Below are 21,146 nucleotides of genomic sequence, written 5' to 3'. Positions count from 1 at the left end.
TTACCCATCATGATGACTGATGGAATGTTTTCGAGGCTGAGTTGGCAAGCAGTTGGGATTATCCTGTTGAGGACTTTATATAATTACCCAGTCATTAAACACGGCTCAGTGTGAAGACAACCTCAAAAGGGGGGGGGGGGGGGGGGGGGGCACTAGCCAATGGCCCACGCTGTTGTGTTCATACCTCCAAGCGAGGGAACCATGCTATTGTCTTCCATGTTCGACCAAGAAGCCAACACTTGTTGTTTGAGCAATGGCTGCTTCATCGTTTACTTTTTGGAGTGTTCTACTCGATGATGAGGATGATGAGGACGGTGAGAGTATGCAGCCTCTAATTGTCTTGATTTGGGCTTCATAAAAACTATGTTGTGTGAAAGTGGATCTGGAGATCTCAGACAGGTTTCGATTACGGTTCCGCCTCTTTAGGTCTACACTCAGGTGCTCATCAATCTTTACTGGCAGGACTGGGTACCTCCATTGAGATAATTGAGGAACAGAATCAAGAATACAATAGAGCCTCATCAGGAAGTGGAGTTTGACCTTTTTAAGTGCTTTCATATCACAATTCTACAGCACACAGAAATCATGGAGGGGGTTAATCAACATTTTGAGTCAGATGGCAAGCACAAAGTAGGAACCGTGCTCTAGGCTTACTTTTTGGCAGGGTCCAGAGGTTTTCAAAGAAAAAATATTTGTTACAGCCTCTTTTCCCCGGTTTCTTTCGTCTCAAGGTGCGTCAAAACACAAGTTGAGACTGATCTTAATTCATCAACTTGTAGGATATCTTGCGATCAGGTTTAGTTTTTTATTAATTACCCATTTTGGTTTGTTTATATGCAACAACAAGATGCCATTTCTGCAAATGAAACCTCCCCCTGAAGTGTTTGTTTGTTTTCTTTGCCTCCTCTCTTCCTGGAATGTAACCACTTGCCTAATACAATTATATGAATATTATATTACAGAGCTGCAAGTCTTAATTCAATTAGTGAAACAAAATGTGAATTGATGTCCAGGCAAAGCCTTCTTTATAACTATTTGGATGTTATGAAACTTTTCCCTGAATGTTGCCAGCAGCCCAATGGAGAGATTGAAGACCTCACATATGGATGTAATATTTGATGCCTCTGTGTTTTCCCCTAAATATGATGTTTCCTTGCCAAATTAAACTGCCATGCTCCTGTAAAAAATGTATCCAAAGCAGAATTATGAAGGAGAATGAAATAACCTTGTCATCTATGGAACAAAGGGCCCAGTGTAGCCTGGAGAAAATTGTAATTGCATACGGTGTACATTTCTGCCCGGGCCAGAGATGTCTTTGATATTGCGTTCATGATGTTTTGCAAAAACCTGCTTAGATCAAAGATGTCAGTGCCGTCAAGCTCAGTATGATAGATCCACGTAAAAACCGTAAGATCCAAGTGAAAATGAAATGTGTTGTGTTGTCAGAGTCTTGAGTTGTTTCTGTCAGCTTTAGGTTTGTTGCAGCCTGACATGACTTGTTTCGTCCTATCTTCCTCCCTTTTTTGTTGTTGAGGTATTTTACATCCTTTTGAAATCAAGAAGATGCATGTTTTGATTGTTCACTGCCTTTGAAATATTTGTTACACTCTTAAAGTGAGATGTTGTATTTAGCTGCAGGCAGATGCCTACCTTACCAGTTGCAACACTGTTATCATCACCCACACACTGGTAGGGAAAAGTAAAGTCCATTTCAAGCATATACGTTTGGGCTTCACTAATGAAGCACCTATAGGGAAACTTGTTCGAATCCTTGATTTATTATTTATTTGTAGTAAGTAACCCCCCCACCTCTGTTTTGTGCTTTTTGCTCAAAACAAGTGTAGAAAATATAAATTTCAATTCCAAACTCTTAGATTTTATTTTTGGTAGAATGAGAGCTACAATGAGAGAATGACGGAGTATATTATACAACATGAACTAAATCAACAATATGGTGTCACGTTTCAACTTAATAAAACAGAAATATGTTAAAAAGCCCATGTCATGCTTTTCCGGTTATTACCCGTCCCCTTGTGTGTTATGTAGCTTGTTCTGCATGTAAACGGTCTGCAGAGTCAAAAACCCTCAAAGTACACCCTGTAGCGAGTAAAACACCACAGAAAAGACCTGTCTATGCTGCCCAAGAACACCTCGTTGGAGATTTCTCATTTTCCATTGTTTTCTTCCTGGGTTCTGTGACGTGTGAATACCCAAATCAACAACAAATGACCGGATTGGCCAAATGGACCAATCCGCGGAGCACCTCACGCACCAGCATCCCTTGGCTAACTAACAGGGAGTCCCCATTCACTTGCATAGAGCTCCTGGTAATAGACGAGTTGGGATCGTGGAGAAATGCTCTCCGCAGCGCAGACCCATTCTCACAGCGCTATAAACCTTTTTCTTACTCAATATCAAGCCACACTTATTGTTTTTACTTCGGCTGTGAGTGTTTGTGTGTGCTCAGGATGAGTTTTGCTGTATCGCCGACCTGGAAACCTGTCCGCTCCTTGCAGCAGCGAGCCTCGCAACGTCCTGACCAATCAGAGCACATTGGGCTCACAGGGAGGGGGGGCAGGAGCTCCAACAAGCCGTTTAGGACAGAGAGTGAATACACATACTAGAAAGCTACAGCTGATTCAGAACGCCGCTGCTCGAGTCCTCACTAACACTAAGAAAGTGGATCACATCACTCCTGTTCTGAAGTCTTTACACTGGCTTCCTGTGTGTCAAAGAATAGATTTCAAAATACTGCTGCTGGTTTATAAAGCTATGAATGGTTTAGGCCCAAAATACATTTCTGACCTCCTGCTAAATTATGAACCATCCAGATCTCTCAGGTCTTCAGGGACTGGTCAGCTTTCTGTCCCCAGAGTCAGAACTAAACATGGTAAAGCAGCGTTCAGTTATTATGCTCCAAATATCTGGAACAAACTCCCTGAAACCTGCAGGTCCGCTGCAACTCTTACTACTTTTAAATCCAGACTAAAGACTTTTCTTTTTGCCGCTGCTTTTAATTGAACTATTCACATCTTAAACTGCACTGTAACTTTTATCCATGTATATTTTCTTTTATTGTTTATTTTATTATCTTTTCTTTTTAATGACTGATTTTAAATGCCATTTTCTTAATGTCTTTCATTTTTTGTAAAGCACTTTGAATTGCCTTGTGTTGAAAGGTGCTATATAAATAAACTTGCCTTGCCTTACTATACAGAGATGCTGTATGAGAAAGCAATGTGATTTTGAAAAATTGCACGGTATAAATGTATTCTAGTATACCTCAACAATGGAAATATGATCAGTAGAAATGGCCATGACATGGGACCTTTAAATATACTTTGTTCCAGAGAATAAAATAAAATGATGGATTATTTTGCTTGTTTAATCCATAAAAACATTTTCAATCACTGCAGCTAGCCAAGAAATCGATTCATAACCCCATGTAAAACCTTATGTATTGAGTCTGGATAAACCAATGAGATTACATGTGTTAATAAGTGAGATTTAGAACAAGTGCTGGTATGTGAATTAAGTTAGATTAGGACGGAGCCAGGCCAGCTGTTTAGTCCTATTTACAGTCTTTATGTCCACCTGTCGGTGTTCAAAGACTCTATTGCCGAAGCCGCGGCGGGGAGCTGTGGTCCCAAGGTGCCTCAAGGGGCGGTAACCCTCGAACCTCCTGGTGGACACCGGTGGTCAGAGAAGCCGTCCGACTGAAGAAGGAGGCCTTCAGGGATTTGTTATCCCGGGGGACTCCCGAGGCAGTTGCAAGGTACCAACAGGCCCGAAGGGCAGCAGCCTCAGCCGTGGCCGAGGCAAAGCAGCGGGTGTGGGAGACGTTCGGAGAAGACATGGAAAAGGACTTTCGGGCGGCACCAAAGTTGTTCTGGAAAACTGTCCGATACCTCAGGAGGGGGAATCAGGGAACCATCCAAGCTGTGTACAGTAAGGATGGGACGTTGTTGACCTCAACTGATGGAGTGTTAGGGCGTTGGAAGGAACACTTTGAGGAACTCCTGAACCCGACAACTCCGCCCTCTATGTTAGAGGCAGAGCTGGAGTATGACGGGGGATCAACACCAATCTCCCGGGGGGAGGTCACTGATGTCGTCAAACAACTCCACAGTGGCAAAGCCCCGGGGGTGGATGAGATCCGCCCAGAAATGCTGAAGGCTCTGGGTGTTGAGGGACTGTCATGGTTGACACGTCTCATCAACGTTGCGTGGAAGTCGGAAACAGTACCGAAGGAGTGGCAGACCGGGGTGGTGGTTCCCCTTTTCAAAAAGGGGGATCAGAGGGTGTGTGCCAATAACAGAGGCATCACACTACTCAGCCTCCCCGGGAAAGTTTACTCTAAGGTACTCGAAAGGAGGATCAGGCCGATTGTCGAACCTCAGATTGAGGAGGAACAATGCGGATTCCGTCCTGGTCGTGGAACGACGGATCAGCTTTTTACTCTCAAGGATTCTGGAGGGGGCCTGGGAGTACGCTTATCCGGTCTACATGGGTTTTGTAGACTTGGAGAAGGCGTATGACCGGGTTCCCAGGGAGTTACTGTGGGAGGTGCTGCAGGAGTATGGGGTGAGGGGGTCTCTACTCAGGGCCATCCAATCTCTGTACTCCCAAAGCGAGAGCTGTGTCCGGGTCTTCTGCAGTAAGTCGGACCCATTTCCGGTGAGGGTTGGCCTCCGCCAGGGCTGCGCTTTGTCACCAATCCTGTTTGTAATATACATGGATCGGATTTCGAGGCGTAGTCGTGGGGGAGGGGGTCTGCAGTTCGGTGGACTAAGGATTGCACCACTGCTTTTTGCAGATGATGTGGTTCTAATGGCTTCATCGGTCTGCGACCTTCAGCACTCACTGGATCGGTTCGCAACCGAGTGTGAAGCGGCTGGGATGAGGATCAGCACCTCCAAATCTGAGGCCATGGTTCTCAGCAGGAAACCGATGGACTGTCCACTCCAAGTAGGGAATGAGTCCTTACCCCAAGTGAAGGAGTTCAAGTATCTCAGGGTTTTGTTCTCGAGTGAGGGAACAATGGAGCGTGAGATGGGCCAGAGAATCAGAGCAGCGGGAGCGGTACTGCAGTCGCTTTACCACACCGTTGTGACGAAAAGAGAGCTGAGCCAGAAGGCAAAGCTCTCTGTCTACCAGGCCATTTTCGTTCCTACCCTCACCTATGGTCATGAAGGATGGGTCATGACCGAAAGAACGAGATTGCGGATACAAGCAGCCGAGATGGGTTTTCTCCGCAGGGTGGCTGGTGTCTCCCTTAGGGATAAGGTGAGAAGTTCAGTCATCCGGGAGGGACTCGGAGTTGAGCCGCTCCTCCTTCGCGTCGAAAGGAGCCAGTTGAGGTGGTTCGGGCACCTAGTAAGGATGCCACCTGGGCGCCTCCCTAGGGAGGTGTTCCAGGCACGTCCAGCTGGGAAGAGACCAAGGGGTAGACCTAGGACCATGTGGAGGGATTATATCTCTTCGCTGGCCTGGGAGCGCCTTGGGATCCCCCAGTCAGAGCTGGTTGATGTGGCCAGGGAAAAGAAAGTTTGGGGCTCTCTGTTGGAACTGCTACCTCCGCGACCCGACCACGGATAAGCGGGAGAAGATGGATGGATGGATGGATGTCCACCTGCTGCTGGCTTTATTAATATTTATCAGACAGTGCAATAATAGGAAAATCAATCTCCATCTCACCAAAGTTCATAAAGTGTATTTCCCCAAATGTATAACAGTAGCTCGTTAATGGTAAGAGTGCATTATTTTATTTTAATAGACAGGTAATTTGACTGGCATTGCTATATGTGCACATCAGTCTGAGGCTTTATAAAATGCAGCTTGTCATTCATGCTCATGAAAAACCTCCTGGTGCACTGTTTAATTCAATATTGTTATTACATTAGTTGTAATCAGATTTTCTAGTTTACTATTCTCCCACGAGCATCTGTAAAAGTGTTTTAAAGAGAAACAAGGTCGATGAACCACAACAGTAGTTTGTGTCATGGTTTGGTGCTCTGCAAACAGAAGAGATCGATTCCATCTGATCCACTTTCCTGTCTTAGTTAACCTTGGTTCGCGGTTAACAGAGCAAAAATTAATCCGCAGCCATGACGTGTTTGTCTACCCCCCAGCAAGGATCATGGACTCAGAGGTCATACTGTGTAATCTCATCTGTCTAAAGTGTCACTCGACTAAAAGAGAGCAATTTCTTAAAAAGGTTTTTGGATACAGTACAGTGAGTCGGTAAAGACTTATTTTTCTTTGTTTCCACTGTAGTTCCTTCCTTCTGTTTTTCTTCATCTTAGCTGTCCACCCTCTTCCCTTATTTACTGTATGCCCTCTGCCATTCTCTATCTATCCCTCCATCACAGCTGTCCATCTGTTTTTCTCCCAGGTTTATCATTCTCTCTTATCAGCTGCTGCTGGTTTCTACAGACTTCCTGTACCTCATATCAGCCTGACTGATTACACTGTAGCAATGCTCTGCTTTCAAAAGAGATTACGTGTTACTGTCATGGCACAACAAACCAGGTCAGCAGGGTATCATTATACATCTTTTACTTCAGTTAGTTATACATCGGCTCAACCATAAAGTCTGGCTTTATGCACGTGGGAACCAAGCATTTGAATAAACGTGTATTATGGGAATGACTGTTTTATTAAAGACTGATTTCATTTTGCTTGTCAAAGATTGTCGCACGGTGACAACAACTAGCTCAGGTCAGAGTGACTCTCCGCTCTACACCCTCAGTGGGTCCACTTAAGACTTGATAGATTTTCCATTATTTTTAGACAGCCATGATGGAGTACCAGGTAGCACACAGCCTGTTCTGCTTTCCTCTTAGATTTTACTTCCCGAGTGGAAACACTACCCCTCTATGGCACATGAATGTGCCATCCGCTGCCAAGCCCTGCAGATGAATACTTCTCTTCATGTGAAACAATCACAAATATGTAGTCTGATGGTCCAGGGCCATGTTTCCATTCCTCTATTTGGAAATCTGTCTCTGAGAGGTTTCAGAGAGGCTAAGAACACTTGAACCGTGGCAGAGCACTGAGGATCGATGCCAAGTTGTAATACCAGGCAATAAGTGGGATTATATTTGTCGTTTATTTGACAGGGAATGGTCCCTGGGAAAAGATGAGCTTAGTTTATTGCCTTTGTCTGCTGTGTGCCAACCTGACAATCAATTATGTTGCTTTGTCTTGGCTTCTTTGCAAACACCTTCACAGACCAAGCAAGTTGACTGTGATTGTTGTAATATAGAGCCAACTGCCCTTCACTTTAACTAAGGTTGCAGAAGTTAAGTAACACAACCAACATTCAACTTTTTGTTACATTTTATGATTTATATTCCCTTCAAAGTAATCTCCCTTTGTCATTGGTTTGAAGGCCGATCCAAAAAAGAGATTTAAAAGCAAGTCTGCTTTGTCAGCATTAGACATATATTTGATTGATATACTCATTGGGAAATTGGTTTAAGTGATTCATTCAGTAAAACATATCTGCATTTTCATTATATTCCAAGGCCTATTGGTGAGTCAGCTAATCTGACAGGGCTTGAATTCCTTACATAAAAACAAAAATGATGATGCACACTGCAGCAGCACTTGCTGTTGTGCCGTGGTGCGACAAAAGCTGGGGAGAAAAAGTATAGTGTTTTACACGTTGCCGTGCTATGAGTCATACGAGGAGCCTGGAGCAAACATTTGCTACTCGGGGTTAGATGTCAGCTCAGCTTTAATGGGACAGTCACGGTCACCTACAGAGATTTAGCGGAAAAGAAAACGGATGACAGTTTAGTTAGCAAATCATGTTATGCCTTTGACCATGAAAATAAAAAAGCAGCTCAAACCTCAGTTTTTCTAGAACAGTGAGTAGTAATAATATGAAGAGCCGTGTTCAGTATTTAGTAGAAATGTCCTGCGTTAATTTGAGTAATTGAAAACCGCCCAAATATTGAAAGCTGGAATCGAAAGCATTGCTAGATTCTCCATCAATCTTTTTTTTATTCATCCTTGAATTTGATATGTTCTTGTTACCACTGCTAATTTTAGACTCTGACTTTATATTTAACCTAGCTTGAGTTCCCTTGTTGTTGTTGCTTATGTTACATGAACAGTTCAACATTTTTCCTATTTACTTTCTTGTCAGGAGTTGTTGAATGAGAGGATTGATACTGATATCCGTGTGTTCATGTGTAAATATGAATGTTAACCAAGCATACAGCATGCTTATATTCCCCCTGACTAAGGTACTCTTGTTTGAGTACTGTATTGACACAAGTATTAAAATTGTTACCCAGCTCTAGTCGTGACTGCCAAAAAAAAGAAATAATATTTAACATGCAGTCAGTGAGTTTCCTCAGTAAAGTAAGTAAATGGTTGTGGCACAGAGGAGTTACCGTATGAACAGCTCGGTGCATGTAGGTCTCGGATCCCAGCTGATCGACCGCCTCGGGCTGCTCTGTATCTGAAGCTGACCCTCACATTATCCCCAGGTACACCGGAGAAGGGCCAGGTGAACATTGAGGCAGCCAGAGGGAGTTTGACCCACGTTGTTTTTCAGGGCACATCTCTCCTCTCCTTGCTTGACCCGTCCCTGACTTTCTCTTTGTCTGGCTCCGACGCTCTCTCCCTCCCTCGCACTTACTATCCTGAGAATTACGTGTGCAAGAAGGAATGAAAAGAGGTATTGTGCTCTGCTGAATGCAAGCTGTGTGTGTGTGTGTTGTGTGTGTGTGTGTGTGTGTGTGTGTGTGTGTGTGTGTGTGTGTGTGTGTTGTGTGTGTGTGTGTGTGTGTGTGTGTGTGTGTGTGTGTGTGTGTGTGTGTGTGTGTGTGTGTGTGTGTGTGTGTGTGGTGTGTGTGTGTGTGTGTGTGTGTGTGTGTGTGTGTGTGTGTGTGTGTGGTGGTGTGTGTGTGTGTGTGTGTGTGTGTTGTGTGTGTGTGTGTGTGTGTGTGTGTGTGTGTGTGTGTGTGTGTGTGTGTGTGTGTGTGTGTGTGTGTGTGTGTGTGTGTGTGTGTGGTGTGTGTGTGTGTGTGTGTGTGTGTGTGTGTGTGTGTGTGTGTGTGTGTGTGTGTGTGTGTGTGTGTGTGTGTGTGTGTGTGTGTGTGTGTGTGTGTGTAGTGTGTGTGTGTGTGTGTGTGTGTGTGTGTTGTGTGTGTGTGTGTGTGTGTGTGTGTGTGTGTGTGTGTGTGTGTGTGTGTGTGTTCCAGCGCTATGCTATGAAACTATGCAGGCATCATGAGCCTTGGCATACCTCAGTGGTCAGAGGACAAAGGTACCTGTTTTAGCAAGCGTCACATGTACCATCTTTCCATTTGTGTAACCTCACATGCAACACTCAAATAGCTTGCTTAGTTGAGATCAGTGGTATCACTTTCTGCTAACAACTTGTTTTCATTATAATATTTCTACACGCAATTTTTTCATACAAAGATAACAATTTAATGTATGTGTTTACACTACTTGCAATGTGCAGTCAGGTCTCTTAAGGCTGGAAATGTGAATAACATGCACTAGCAATCGAGATTAATAATTTTTTAGTACAGGATGAAATATGCCTGTAATGCAAGAAAACACCTCAAATAAATAAAAGTAAGCAAGCATCAAATGCCCGGACAGATTATTAATCATGTGTCATTTACATATTATTTGATCAGGTAAATTCTGAGAAAATAAAAAGTTCAAATGTACTATTTTATGTTGATTTTGACTATATCCGTTGTGTTCAGTTCTTGAATAAAAGGCCTCACAAGTGCATCCATAACAGACCCACTATGTGTCATTCAGACTCACTACAGTCATGATACTCTAATGTTGGTCATTCTCCCTCTTGAGTAGTCGGTTTACACACACTGGGATACAGCTAGTTGTTATTAATCTGTGATAACCTTTTTGCTGTGGATTCAATCTGCCTGTCCACATATTCAAATGTCAGCTCTGATTGCTGAGCCAAAGTTTGAAAGCCAGTCAGTGCCTGTTTCTCATACAACTCCAATGGGCCACAATCTGAAAAACATACAATCTCATTCAACTCGTTTTTCGTCACTGTCCTTCAGACCTTTTTTTCTGTATCTGCTAACCTCAGTACACCCCCACTTCTCTGTGTCTACCTCCATTAGTGTCCGTCTGCTTGTCTGTCTCGGTGGCTACGTGTCATGCGCGAGTGGGCTGAGGTTCATGTCACATGCTCGCCGGCTGATTACTGACCTTTGTCACATGTCCCCCGCTTTCCTCCCCACCATGTTTAGCCTATCCACTGCCCAGACTTTGGTCAAACAAATTGAAAACTGGCTTAACCCATTCCATGATTACCAGCTGTGAAAAACATACAACATTAATACATGACAATGAAAATAAAACATAACACAAACTTTTACTGCTCATTAGGAAGAGTTCCTAACCATGGGTAATGCTATATCGAAAATGACCCGAGGCATAAAGAAAACAAATCTTGACTATCTAGCAAAATTCCTCCAATAGCATTTGTAAATGTGAATAATTCATTGCCATGGGCAGAAATCATAGCAGAAATGCAATATCATAACCCATTAAATCCATATAATTGTACTGTTAAATGTGTTTTTAAAGCAGTACTAATTTTTCAGAAACAAGCTATAAACACAACTGCAACATATTCTCCTTTTTAAATGAATAGATCTTCAACTTGATTATCCGATTTACACGATACAACATTGGTCATTTTTCTGTCAGCAAGTAGTGATATACAACTAATGATGTGAGAATTATGGCGAGAAAGAGAAATCTGAAAATGACATATCCGTGTTTCTCATGCAACTGCGATTTAAAACTCAATAAATGAAAGTCTTACAGTGTCACAAATAAATAAGCACAAAGACATGCTTGTCCTTTGGGGATTTAATACACAGGAATGATAATCTGTTTGTTGGTTATACTACATGGCTGTCAGCTTGCCCCTCTGTTGGCCTCTGCGGTTTTCCCACATCCATCACCCCCGATGTGCCCCCCCCCCCCCCCCCCGCCTCTCTCTTTGGCAATCAGCTGGTATTATCCCCGTAATCTTGCTGTTGTATAGGCATGCAGCAATTTGTCTATCTTTTCTTTGGAATTATCTGTCTTGCAGGCTAAACCCATCTGTGTTCAATTATCCTAAAGGGCTGCAGCTACTACTGCCAAACCACTGCTCTCTCCATTGTCATCTCTACAACTTCAGTTATCTCTATAACTAGTACTTCAGCTAGATGTGTGTTTATGCAGGGTGAAAAGGTAGACGGTGAAAGTGGGTTTCACTACTTGGATGCAGCCTCATAATGTCAGGCCACTATCACTGGTTTAGGGAGCCATAAAAGAGACCCCAATTTAGACTTATCTTTCTTATGTATAGGCAGAAAAGAAATACAGATGCCTGGGGTTCTTTAATCTCTTTAACACCAGAATAATTGAGTTTCTGCTTGTTTCTGTTATTCCTCCCAAATGCAGACGTGATTTTGGCATGATATCAATGCCTATAGGTTCTTAAAATCTGTACAAAGATTGAACTTTCACTTAAAACTGGCCACTGAAACAGACTTGTGGTGTGTGTATGGTAGTACCCATTGAAAAATAGCCCCTCATATTAAATCATATTCCTAAAATTGCATGACCTGTCAGGACTACATATGGATGAGGTTCAGCTCAGCTTCTAGGCTTGATTAATTTGCTGCCTTGTGGCTTGTATTTGATCAACCTACACCAAAAAAAGTTGTGTTTTGCTCCCAGTAGCTCTGTAACTCTAACCAGTGTCCGTAGGGAGCTGAAAGCATACAAAAGTGCAGCTTACAATTGCCAGATGAGGGCATGACGCATTGTTGCAGAATATGGGTGTAATTTGGCTAGCCTGGTAAGTTGCACTAATGTTTTTCTTCAGTAATGACCAACTGCTTCCAGAAAACTTGGCATACTAGTTTGGACCAATTTGTCAAATGATTGTGCATTGTGTGCTTGAAATTAGGCCTATAGAAATTAACTTGTTTCATTGGGGGATGAAAGGGCATATGTTTTCTGATTAATCAGATTTTGCAGTGTAAGAATTGGACAGTGCAGCAGCTCTACTATTTCTGCTGTTCTTTGCACATGGTTTCACAATACCCCAAAGGATGCAGCTTAAAAAACCACGAGCTGTTACTGTACCGTATCACACTGCACTGTACTGCAGCGGCCATGCACTAGAGACAGACTTGACTCCTTTACATTACTGCACACAGAAAACTTCTAGAGGAGAGATACATGTGTTGAGAGAAGGAAGGGAATTAAAAAAGATTGAAGAAAAGTGTCAGATATAGTGAGGATGGAAAAAGTCATAATAAAGTGTGATGCCTATGTCCTACTCTTTATTCCCTTGCTCCCTCTCCTTATATATCTATATGCACTCTCCTCCTAGCTCTCTTGTCTCTCCTTTCTTCTCCCTGTATCGCTTCTCCAGTCTGGCTGTGGACCAGCGTTGAACTCCCGTCTGCTCACACTCACAGCCAATTTGGAAGGAATTTGCTAACCCATTAAAGTGCATGTACAACTTTCATCCTTTTCTCTTATGTTTTTTCATTCTCTTGACGGTCCCCTGTGAAAACACAGCCACGTCTCCGCTTGCCCAGAAAAACCCTGGCTTTTTTAAGAGCTGATACTGTGAAAGACAACAAGTTTGGAAGCCTCCAGGCGTTATCATCATGGAAAAGACAAACCCTGTCCTTGTCCTTTTTAGGTACAGCTCTCCCTGCGACAATGATCCCTTTGTGCTGTAATGTGCTGAAATGAGACCTGGAAGTATTCCTTTTTCCTGTTTACTTTAACAAAGTGTTCATATGCTGTAGAGTTTGTGTAATTGGACTGACAATCTGAAGTGTACGGAAATAGAAAGCTTCCAAAGTTAGCACAAATGGAGAAATTATGTTTCACATAAACAAGGACAAACAGGGAAACTCACTTAACTAAAATGTCAGAACACAAACATGACCGAAACCTCCATCTTTGTTTCCTCCTTGTCTCCTTCTCTTCACACAAGCTACTGTCCAATTACTTCCTGTCTTAACACATAACAAGTATGCAGCGCTACTGTACATAGAGCAGTACGGCAGTAAAGTAACTTGTATCCACAGCCCACACCCACACAGCTTTACTAAACAAAATAAAAAATAACTGCTGTCACTATATACGGATGGATAACGTTCCTTCTTTGATCCACACCCCCAAATGTGGAAATCATATTGAGTTGTCCTGCTAATGGCTGATTTGCTAGGATTTGCTTAACTTTTCATTTCATCTTTTTGATCTGGATTAAAATGTAAGTTTGAGTTAGCTACTCTTGTCAACAGGCCAAGTACATTTAGCTTAAAGGAATCAGATATACTATTCAAACGAATAAGCATGCCAATATAACACTTGCCAGGAAAGCAGCTATTGTGATCAATGGCTACAATGAGTGTTCAATAAAAGCCTCGTCAGGCCTCCAGCTTGTTCACACTCACTTTTATCTTGCTGCTTTTGTTTGTGAGAGATTTGTTGCTGTTTTTGAATGCCAAAAATGTCGCACATTTGCCTCGGGGAGAGAGGCTTTCAATTGATCTGTTTGAGTAAACTGGATTTTTTTTTCATAAGCACTGCCATTTATACTATTGCATTATCCAAGAATCACAACGATAAAAAGCCATGCAGGCCGAGTGAAGGAATGACTCGGATAACAGCAAACTTTCTCCCAGCTTGACCATTCAATGGAGCTCATTCAGTCGCCATGGGAGGCAGCCACAAATGTTTCCAGCTTTTGTTACCCTCTGATTTATAGTCGCTCACTGTGGCCTTGAAGTGTCAGTCTAGATTTCCCGCTACCCAAATGTTTGGGCTCTGTTGGTGTATTGTGTTACTCAGAGTAAGCTGTTGATTTTGTTTTTATTAGCCTTGTAATTGTCCTCCTAATTACGGATAACAAAGAGGTGAAAGGTAGCCGGTTGGAAATTGACTGAATGTGTACTGGGGAGAAATAAGGGGTTGGTCAGGATTTGAATTTGCCCACCACATTTATTACATTAAAAAGTAGATTAAAACTTTTTTTTTTGCAAGCCGATATTACACCGGGGACATAACCAGTTATCCCTCTCAATAAACAAACTTGACCGAGGTCTGACTTTGCATCTAAAACAACATTTCTGCTTATGTGCCACATATTTCAAATCCTGCAAATCCTCAGTGGAGTTGTGGAGGCTTTGGGCCGGATGCTGCCTGGTTGGTGGAGCTCATTGGCATTCAAACACTGCTGGAGTGCAGCAGAGCACAGCAGCATGGTGCAGTGAGGATGTGTGTGAAACAGAGAGATGAAGAATGAATGGAGAGGAGAGGTTTTTAATTGATGGGCTGCAGTGAAATATACAGTAAACTTCCAGCATTTTGCCTCAAGGCAGCTTTAATGATTCAACAGGTGTCTGTAAGGGGTGAAGCTGTTATCAACCAATGCGAGTCTAGAGTATCAAAATATCAACTAAAGTTGCTGAAAGTTGAAATGTAATGTCTGGCCCTCTATGTAGTCTTGGTTACTCTGATATCCAAAGGTTTCACTTGATACCCAGCAGTAATAACCTGTTTTTTAACTTGAAATGTAATCCTCTTTTTTAGGGTGCTTTAACAAATGTAGAATGAGTGTTCTCTTTTCTCTGTCTGTGGAAAATGACACAAGTTCCTCTGACACACACACACACACACACACACACACACACACACACACACACACACACACACACACACACACACACACACACACCACACACACACACACACACACACACACACACACACACACACACACACACACGCACACACACAATGGCCTCTCTGCTGCTATGGCACTGTATCAATATTATGTTCTCCCCACCCTGCTCTGTTCCTGTTTGCACAGCCCAGAAAACGTACCCACCTAGTACATGGAGGAAATCCAAAGTGGTCGTTACTCTCCGCTCTCTCTCCCTGCCTATCTTTTTAACTCACTGACTTTTTCTCTCTGTTTGTCTTTCACAGACACGATGCGTTAAACTTGTATAACTTACTTCACCCCCAGTTCACCTGCTGCCTGTAGAAGAAGCGCAGGAAGATCTGTAATCAGGTTTTCTTTTGCTGCCTCCCCTCTCCTCTCTCTCTCTCTGAGCCTCAGGTGCTGCTGTGTGTGTGTACCTTCACACATGCACAGACTTAAGTTCCTCCCTCATGCTTTCCATGTCCTTTAACACTGGTTAATGGATCAGTGCCAGCCTCAGTGTTCATGAGTGTCACCATTTGCTTGTACAAGTCATCTGGGAAAACAACCATGCCCTTCTCTGCATTCAGATATGCATGGGCACTGCAGACATAAAAATACCATGCATACGCACTTCATTTGTGCAAAAAGACAAGAATAGACTGATCCTTAAATCTTTTCTACGTCACAGAAATGTCTCTTGTATAACATAAATGCCACATGACGTTCTACGACAGTCTGTTTATGACATAGCTCTGAATCATGTGGCACTGGGCCCTTATTTTAGGCTGCATCAATCCAGCCGGTGTCTGTGTTTTCTCTCCGGAGTGTCCTGCTCTGTTTGGGTGACTCTGGGCTCACAGGGAAGGAAGCTCTAACACCAAGATAAAGAAGACGGATGATAAAGTGGAGAGTGACGGGCCAAATGAGCTGCTTTATTATCCTGTTCAGGGTCGGGATCTTTGTTGGATTTTTTCAAATTTGGTACAGCAGTTAAAAGTACAAGACATACCTCTGGAAAAAGCAGTTTTACTTCCTCTATCATCTACAGTGTTTCTTCAAACATTTGGTGACAGAGATGGTACTAAAAAGGGGCAGTTATAGAAGAGGAAGAACGAGGGAGCATCAGCTTCATTTGGTGTACTCTATTTTCTTTTTAATCGCTTTTTCATTGTGTTGTTTTTCATCACTTTTAAATCACAAGTCGATCAAAATAAACACAATTATTGTTCACATCCTTCAAACCAAAATGAAACGCATTCGAGGGCTAAGGTTCTCAAATATAACAAGTCTATGCTTTTGTTGGTCTTCTTTCACTGTTTTCTGATGTTTATTGAGCTAACAATCAATCGATTGAAAATAATAATGAAGAAATTGAGAAAATAATTACAAAAAGCCTCTTTTGGTTGTTGCATGTATTGTTGGGCTGACTGTGGTACTAAAAGACTAACAATCGTCCTACATAACTGTATGTAGCTTCATTATAAAGCAAACGAAGAGCCCAGATAACAAAATCCTCGGGTGTGTGTGTGTGGTGTGTGTGTGTGTGTGTGTGTGTGTGTGTGTGTGTGTGTGTGTGTGTGTGTGTGTGTGTGTGTGTGTGTGTGTGTGTGTGTGTGTGTGTGTGGTGTGTGTGTGTGTGTGTGTGTGTGTGTGTGTGTGTGTTACCTGTCACCTGTCACTTGTCACTTGCTGACCCACAAAAAACCCTTTCCACTCTCCTTTCAGGGATATTGTGTTATACACTGTCAAACATATCTGAACACATTTCAAAGCATTTCATTCACTTCTGTGGGAAAAAAAGTCCTGTGTCAAGATGCGGCGTGTTGAAAGAGCCATCTGAGCGTAACAGAACCAGCACGTGTTCAAAGGCTTTTCTGCTAAAGACTCCCCACTTTGACCACCTGCAGCTGTGGACCAATTAAAATCCCAACCCACCACTCCCTGACCCAAATGGTTTGACACACATACACACACTGACACCCACAATGATAACAGCTGGAGAGAGTGAAAGCCATCAATGAATAATTGATGATAATTGACTGTTTCCATTCATAATTCATACCCCCAATTATCACTAAGAGGCCCCACCTGAGTTTAATGTGTGTGTGTGTGTTGTTGTATTCAGTGGTGGACTGTCCTTTGTATGTGACAGAAGTAGTGCGCGTGTGTCCCATCTGCTGTGTTTGTTGCTTCTCATTTTGGAAATGCTATAAAATGGTGTGTAAGAAGATTTGGAGATAGGATGCGTGTGTGCTGTTGACATGCTTACCCTCAGTGTGCAAAATACGGGGGGGTCCGGGGGAGCTCGACCCCCCCTGATTAGCACCTGAAAGCCTCAACAGCAAAATGACAGGGGGGTCTCAAATTATGATATGTATTTGTCACTTGCAATGGTCACTAAAATGTTTTTAAGCGGCTCTTTAACGGTCGCGTATTCATTCATTCATTCATATGAACGTCAGAATCAGTGGCGTTTTCTCCCGGAGGCCAAGGGAAGCCAGGCTTCCTCTGTTTTTTCGGATTGTAGTTATAATTTAAATAAATAAATAAAAACACTTTGTTTTGTTTCGATAATTCTCCTTTACTGTGTGTTGCTGCCGGCCCGTCTCTCCCCCATTCTCATTGAGTATTTTACAAAGAGTGAAACAAACAGCGCCCCTCTAGATGTCATGGTGAAACAGTAGATTGCACTCACTGTTGCGAGAGGAGGCCAGCCGAATCTGGCTTCCTTTGGTGAAAAAAAATGGAGGGATTGACCAATCAGATGAGGCCCACGTGATGCCCCTGCCAACCTGTGATTGGTCAGGGCCATGCCAAGGGAAGCCAGCCGCCTCTAGCTTCCCTTCAGGGGCGGCTGGCGGCTGGCGATTTGATTGGACACTGCCATCCAATCAAATCACATCAACATCAGTTTTAATACTGTAACTGTCATCACCGCCGTTAGAAATTATCAAGCAAATGAAGCATTATGGAGGGTGGAGATTTGGCGTACTTAATCAAACATAACTTTACTAAACTTCCGCTACAGCAGCAACTAAAAATTAAATCAGATGACAGGCCAATGCCCGTACTCGAGCTGTGTGTACACAGAGGAAAAAGGGAGATAATCGGACGTTCAATGAGGACAATTATGTCCGCACAGAGTGGCTAACTGGAAGCGCTAAACTTCAGCGTCTATTTGGCTGGCCATGTCTTCTTTTTGACAAGGATTCGTGCTCCCTGAACAATACTTGGGCAACTTCAGGATTCATCGACCTTGCCAACCTGTCACGGGCAATTGAGAGGCACGGTAAATCCAAAAATCACATAGATTGTGTGATTGTTTGCATACATTAATAAGTAAAATGCTTAAATTAATAAGAAGAGAGTTTCAGCTGGAGAGTGCGTGCGGACCTGTCGGTTAGATAACAGGCGTGTGCAAGTCCTGCATCTGTGTGATACAAATGTGTGTAAAATGATACCGGGCGCTGTAATCACTCATCTGGTTACGTTATTGACCGCCCCCCGACCCAAAAAATGGGCTTCCCCTACATTTTCCCCCACGCCACGCTACTGGTCAGAATATAGAATTATTTGACGGCACCCCTGAAGACGCCAGACGGCACCCCGGTTGAGAAACGCTGCTATAGACTACTGATTGTCTTGGCTTGCATCCATGAAATATTGTATAGGCCTACTGCATATTGAGAAATCTATTTTAGACCGGTATATTGCGCAATAAACGGGAGATGGGGGAAACCCCCCCCCCCCCCGATTATTGACGGGTATTTCGCACACTGCTTACCCTCCTTCTGACACGCATCGTAGGTTATCCACGTGCCGTTTCCAAAACCTTATCTCTACTTGTAGCGGTGGATGCTGGAAACTCCTCTCTCCCGGTGGATGCTGGAAACTCCTCTCTCCTGATAAGCAGATGGTGTGCGATCTCCAGGCTAAACATGTTCTATTATCAAAGATAGTGTTCAGTTTTTATCGCAGCATATTTTAAGAATGAATGATTCTACAGAGGCATTATGCAGCCATTAAAATAGTGTATTTATTTAACTTCCTCCAGGTTTTGAGATGTCTTCCTACATAAATAGTGTCAACATTTTCCCTTTTTTCTTTCTCCACATAGATCACAACTCTGATCAACCATAAAGACAAGCCAAATAAGTCTGAGCGCACCCTAGCAGCCATACACAGGGTGGGCCAGGCAGTGAGCGTGGCTGTGGGACGTTTTGTCGCCGTTGGGGAGGCCATCGCCTCAGAGAACCAAGAGCTGAAGGATGAGATGGGGCAAGCCTGCTTCGAGGCTCGCAGGGCAGGTGGGTTTCTTTGGCTGAATCACTTTGTGTGCCTAACATTTGATTGAATCACTGCAACTCAATACATCGTCTGGTGTTTCTCTTCAGGGGTAGATAGAAACAGCCCTTGTTTTGTGGTCACATCTGTGTTTTTAAACTGAAATTCTAAAGTCTTGTTCATAAACACTGTATATTTTTGCCTCATACATTGCCATGGCTTTAGGGTGTTCAGAAATGTCCATTAAGGTTGTTCTAGCTGGTCAGTGAATAAGACTTATCGGTGTTTATTTGTTAAGATAAACTGACAGTTTCATAAAGCATCAGGCATCAGCTTGGGGCTTCAAAGTGTTATCAAATTTAAGCAGGTTTCGATTTGTCTGGACAGCGTGGCTGACAGACACTATTACACCAGAGGACCTCCAGAGTGTTCTAAAGACATTGTTGTTATTAGGTTGGAAGTAAAGGCTGCAAAAAGGGCTTCTTCACCTAAGGGTGCTGTTTAGAAAGAGGGAGCAAATGTGTCTGCACTGGCTTGAAAAAGCACTGCATAATAAGTTCTTAAAAAACACTTTTAGAAACTTTATGCGGCAGGCTGTTGGCAAGATTGAAAGTTTTAGTTTTCCCGATGTTCACTGCCTTATAGATTTCTTCAGATTTACGTAGAGAACTTTTCTCCACCTGAGGTCAGACCCCTCATTTCTTTCCCAGGGTTTAAATCTGCTGTCTGGGCCTGTCTGTGTGTGGCTTATATTTCTCCCCACATCTGATTTTCTGCAGTTTCCTTCCAATTCTAAAACATGCAGGTTAGGTGATAGACTGCCAAACTATCCAGGGTGAGGTCTGCCTCTCGCCCAATGTGTGCTGTCAGACATGTCATGGATGGATATTTCGAGTTCAAAACAGTAAACAACTGAGAGAGACAAAGGTTCAGAGGGTTGTGGGAGGGGTGGAAACAGTGACAACCAGTGTGAAGGAACAAGAATGTGTGGATCGTTCTTATGGGACTGTCAGCTTTTATTGAACCCTAGACAGAAGAGGTGATGGTTTTGTCAGAAATGTGTTTCTTTCAGTGTTTCTACACTTTCCTACAAGCTTTAGCTATTAACATTTAATCAAAAAAACACCCAAGGCACACGTCAACCCTGTATCTTGGTGTCTTTCTAAGTTTTCTTACACTTTCTTGTTTAGATAGTTGGTATCACTTGCTTGTGAAACTTAGTTCTTATCAGGCAGAGCACAGCGGAAACAAAATCATACTGGATAAGAATTTAGTCACAACATTGTGATAATAGGTTTATGTTGGGGGAACCAGCTTGTATAGCAGAGCATTTAATCCTCACACAGCGTTGATTTGTAAAGACGCTTAAACTCTGACAAAGAAGTGCTGGTGGGAGGGGGAGAGAAGACTGATGAGAAAATGTGCGTGTGAATGTGTGTATAGGTGAGGCCTAGTGAAGCCTATGTGTGTGTGCATTTGCAATTGTCTGGATGTGTGTACCCGCTGCGACTCATTTATTCTAGTTCTCACTCTCCTCTCTTAGGAAGGCGTTTTCACAGTTTTGCCTTGCATTCCTTACACAGTTTACTGATTTAAAAAGAAAGCCAACACTTGCTGTCTCTCTGACCATTTCATATAATGATAGACATTTTCAGAGATGAAAAATAATACTTTTTTGAAGCTGTTAGTATCCAGGAGAGAGAAAGGCTAGTGAAGGATTGACATTCTCTAATACCTAGCCGCAGGGAGAGTTTAATCAGGCAGGCTTCAGCCTTGTGCGCTATAATGAATGAAATAAAGGCAGGCTGAAAGCACTCTTTAATTAGATGCCGCCCGTCATCAAAGCGGTGAACAGATCCAATGAGGCAGGTCAGTGGAGACAATCTGTGTTGGATCTCTGTCTCTGTCTCTTTCACTCAGTCTCTCAGTGTCATTCTCACATTCACAAACTGCTGTCTCACTTCATCTTTCTCCTCATATCTTAAGATTCAAGATATGACTGTAGGAAGAATCAAAATAAAACCATAGCTCATACAGTCCATCAGTATTTTTAATACTGGACTACATGTTTAGGCAATCAATTGGTAAAACATGGGAATAAGATTACCTCTTAACACTT

At 42.9% G+C, this 21,146-nt stretch overlaps 2 protein-coding genes across 5 annotated transcripts in view; both read left to right on the top strand.

Annotated features, from left to right (window-relative positions):
• si:ch211-193k19.2 (uncharacterized protein LOC100034574 homolog) overlaps window positions 1–21,146 on the top strand; it is a 1,126,861-nt gene that overhangs the window by 915,117 nt on the left and 190,598 nt on the right. The window lies entirely within an intron of this gene.
• Window positions 1–21,146, top strand: part of ctnnal1 (catenin (cadherin-associated protein), alpha-like 1) — a 52,995-nt gene that overhangs the window by 10,520 nt on the left and 21,329 nt on the right. For all 4 annotated transcript variants that reach the window (XM_034240942.1, XM_034240943.1, XM_034240940.1 and 1 more), the window contains exon 2: window positions 18,861–19,050. In XM_034240942.1, the coding sequence (XP_034096833.1) occupies window positions 18,861–19,050 (190 nt within the window). The remainder of the gene's footprint in view (window positions 1–18,860; window positions 19,051–21,146) is intronic.

This window comes from Gymnodraco acuticeps, unplaced genomic scaffold (assembly GCF_902827175.1).
Source record: "Gymnodraco acuticeps unplaced genomic scaffold, fGymAcu1.1, whole genome shotgun sequence".
NCBI classification, from domain to species: domain Eukaryota; kingdom Metazoa; phylum Chordata; class Actinopteri; order Perciformes; family Bathydraconidae; genus Gymnodraco; species Gymnodraco acuticeps.
This window is presented reverse-complemented; position numbering and strand designations above follow the sequence as displayed.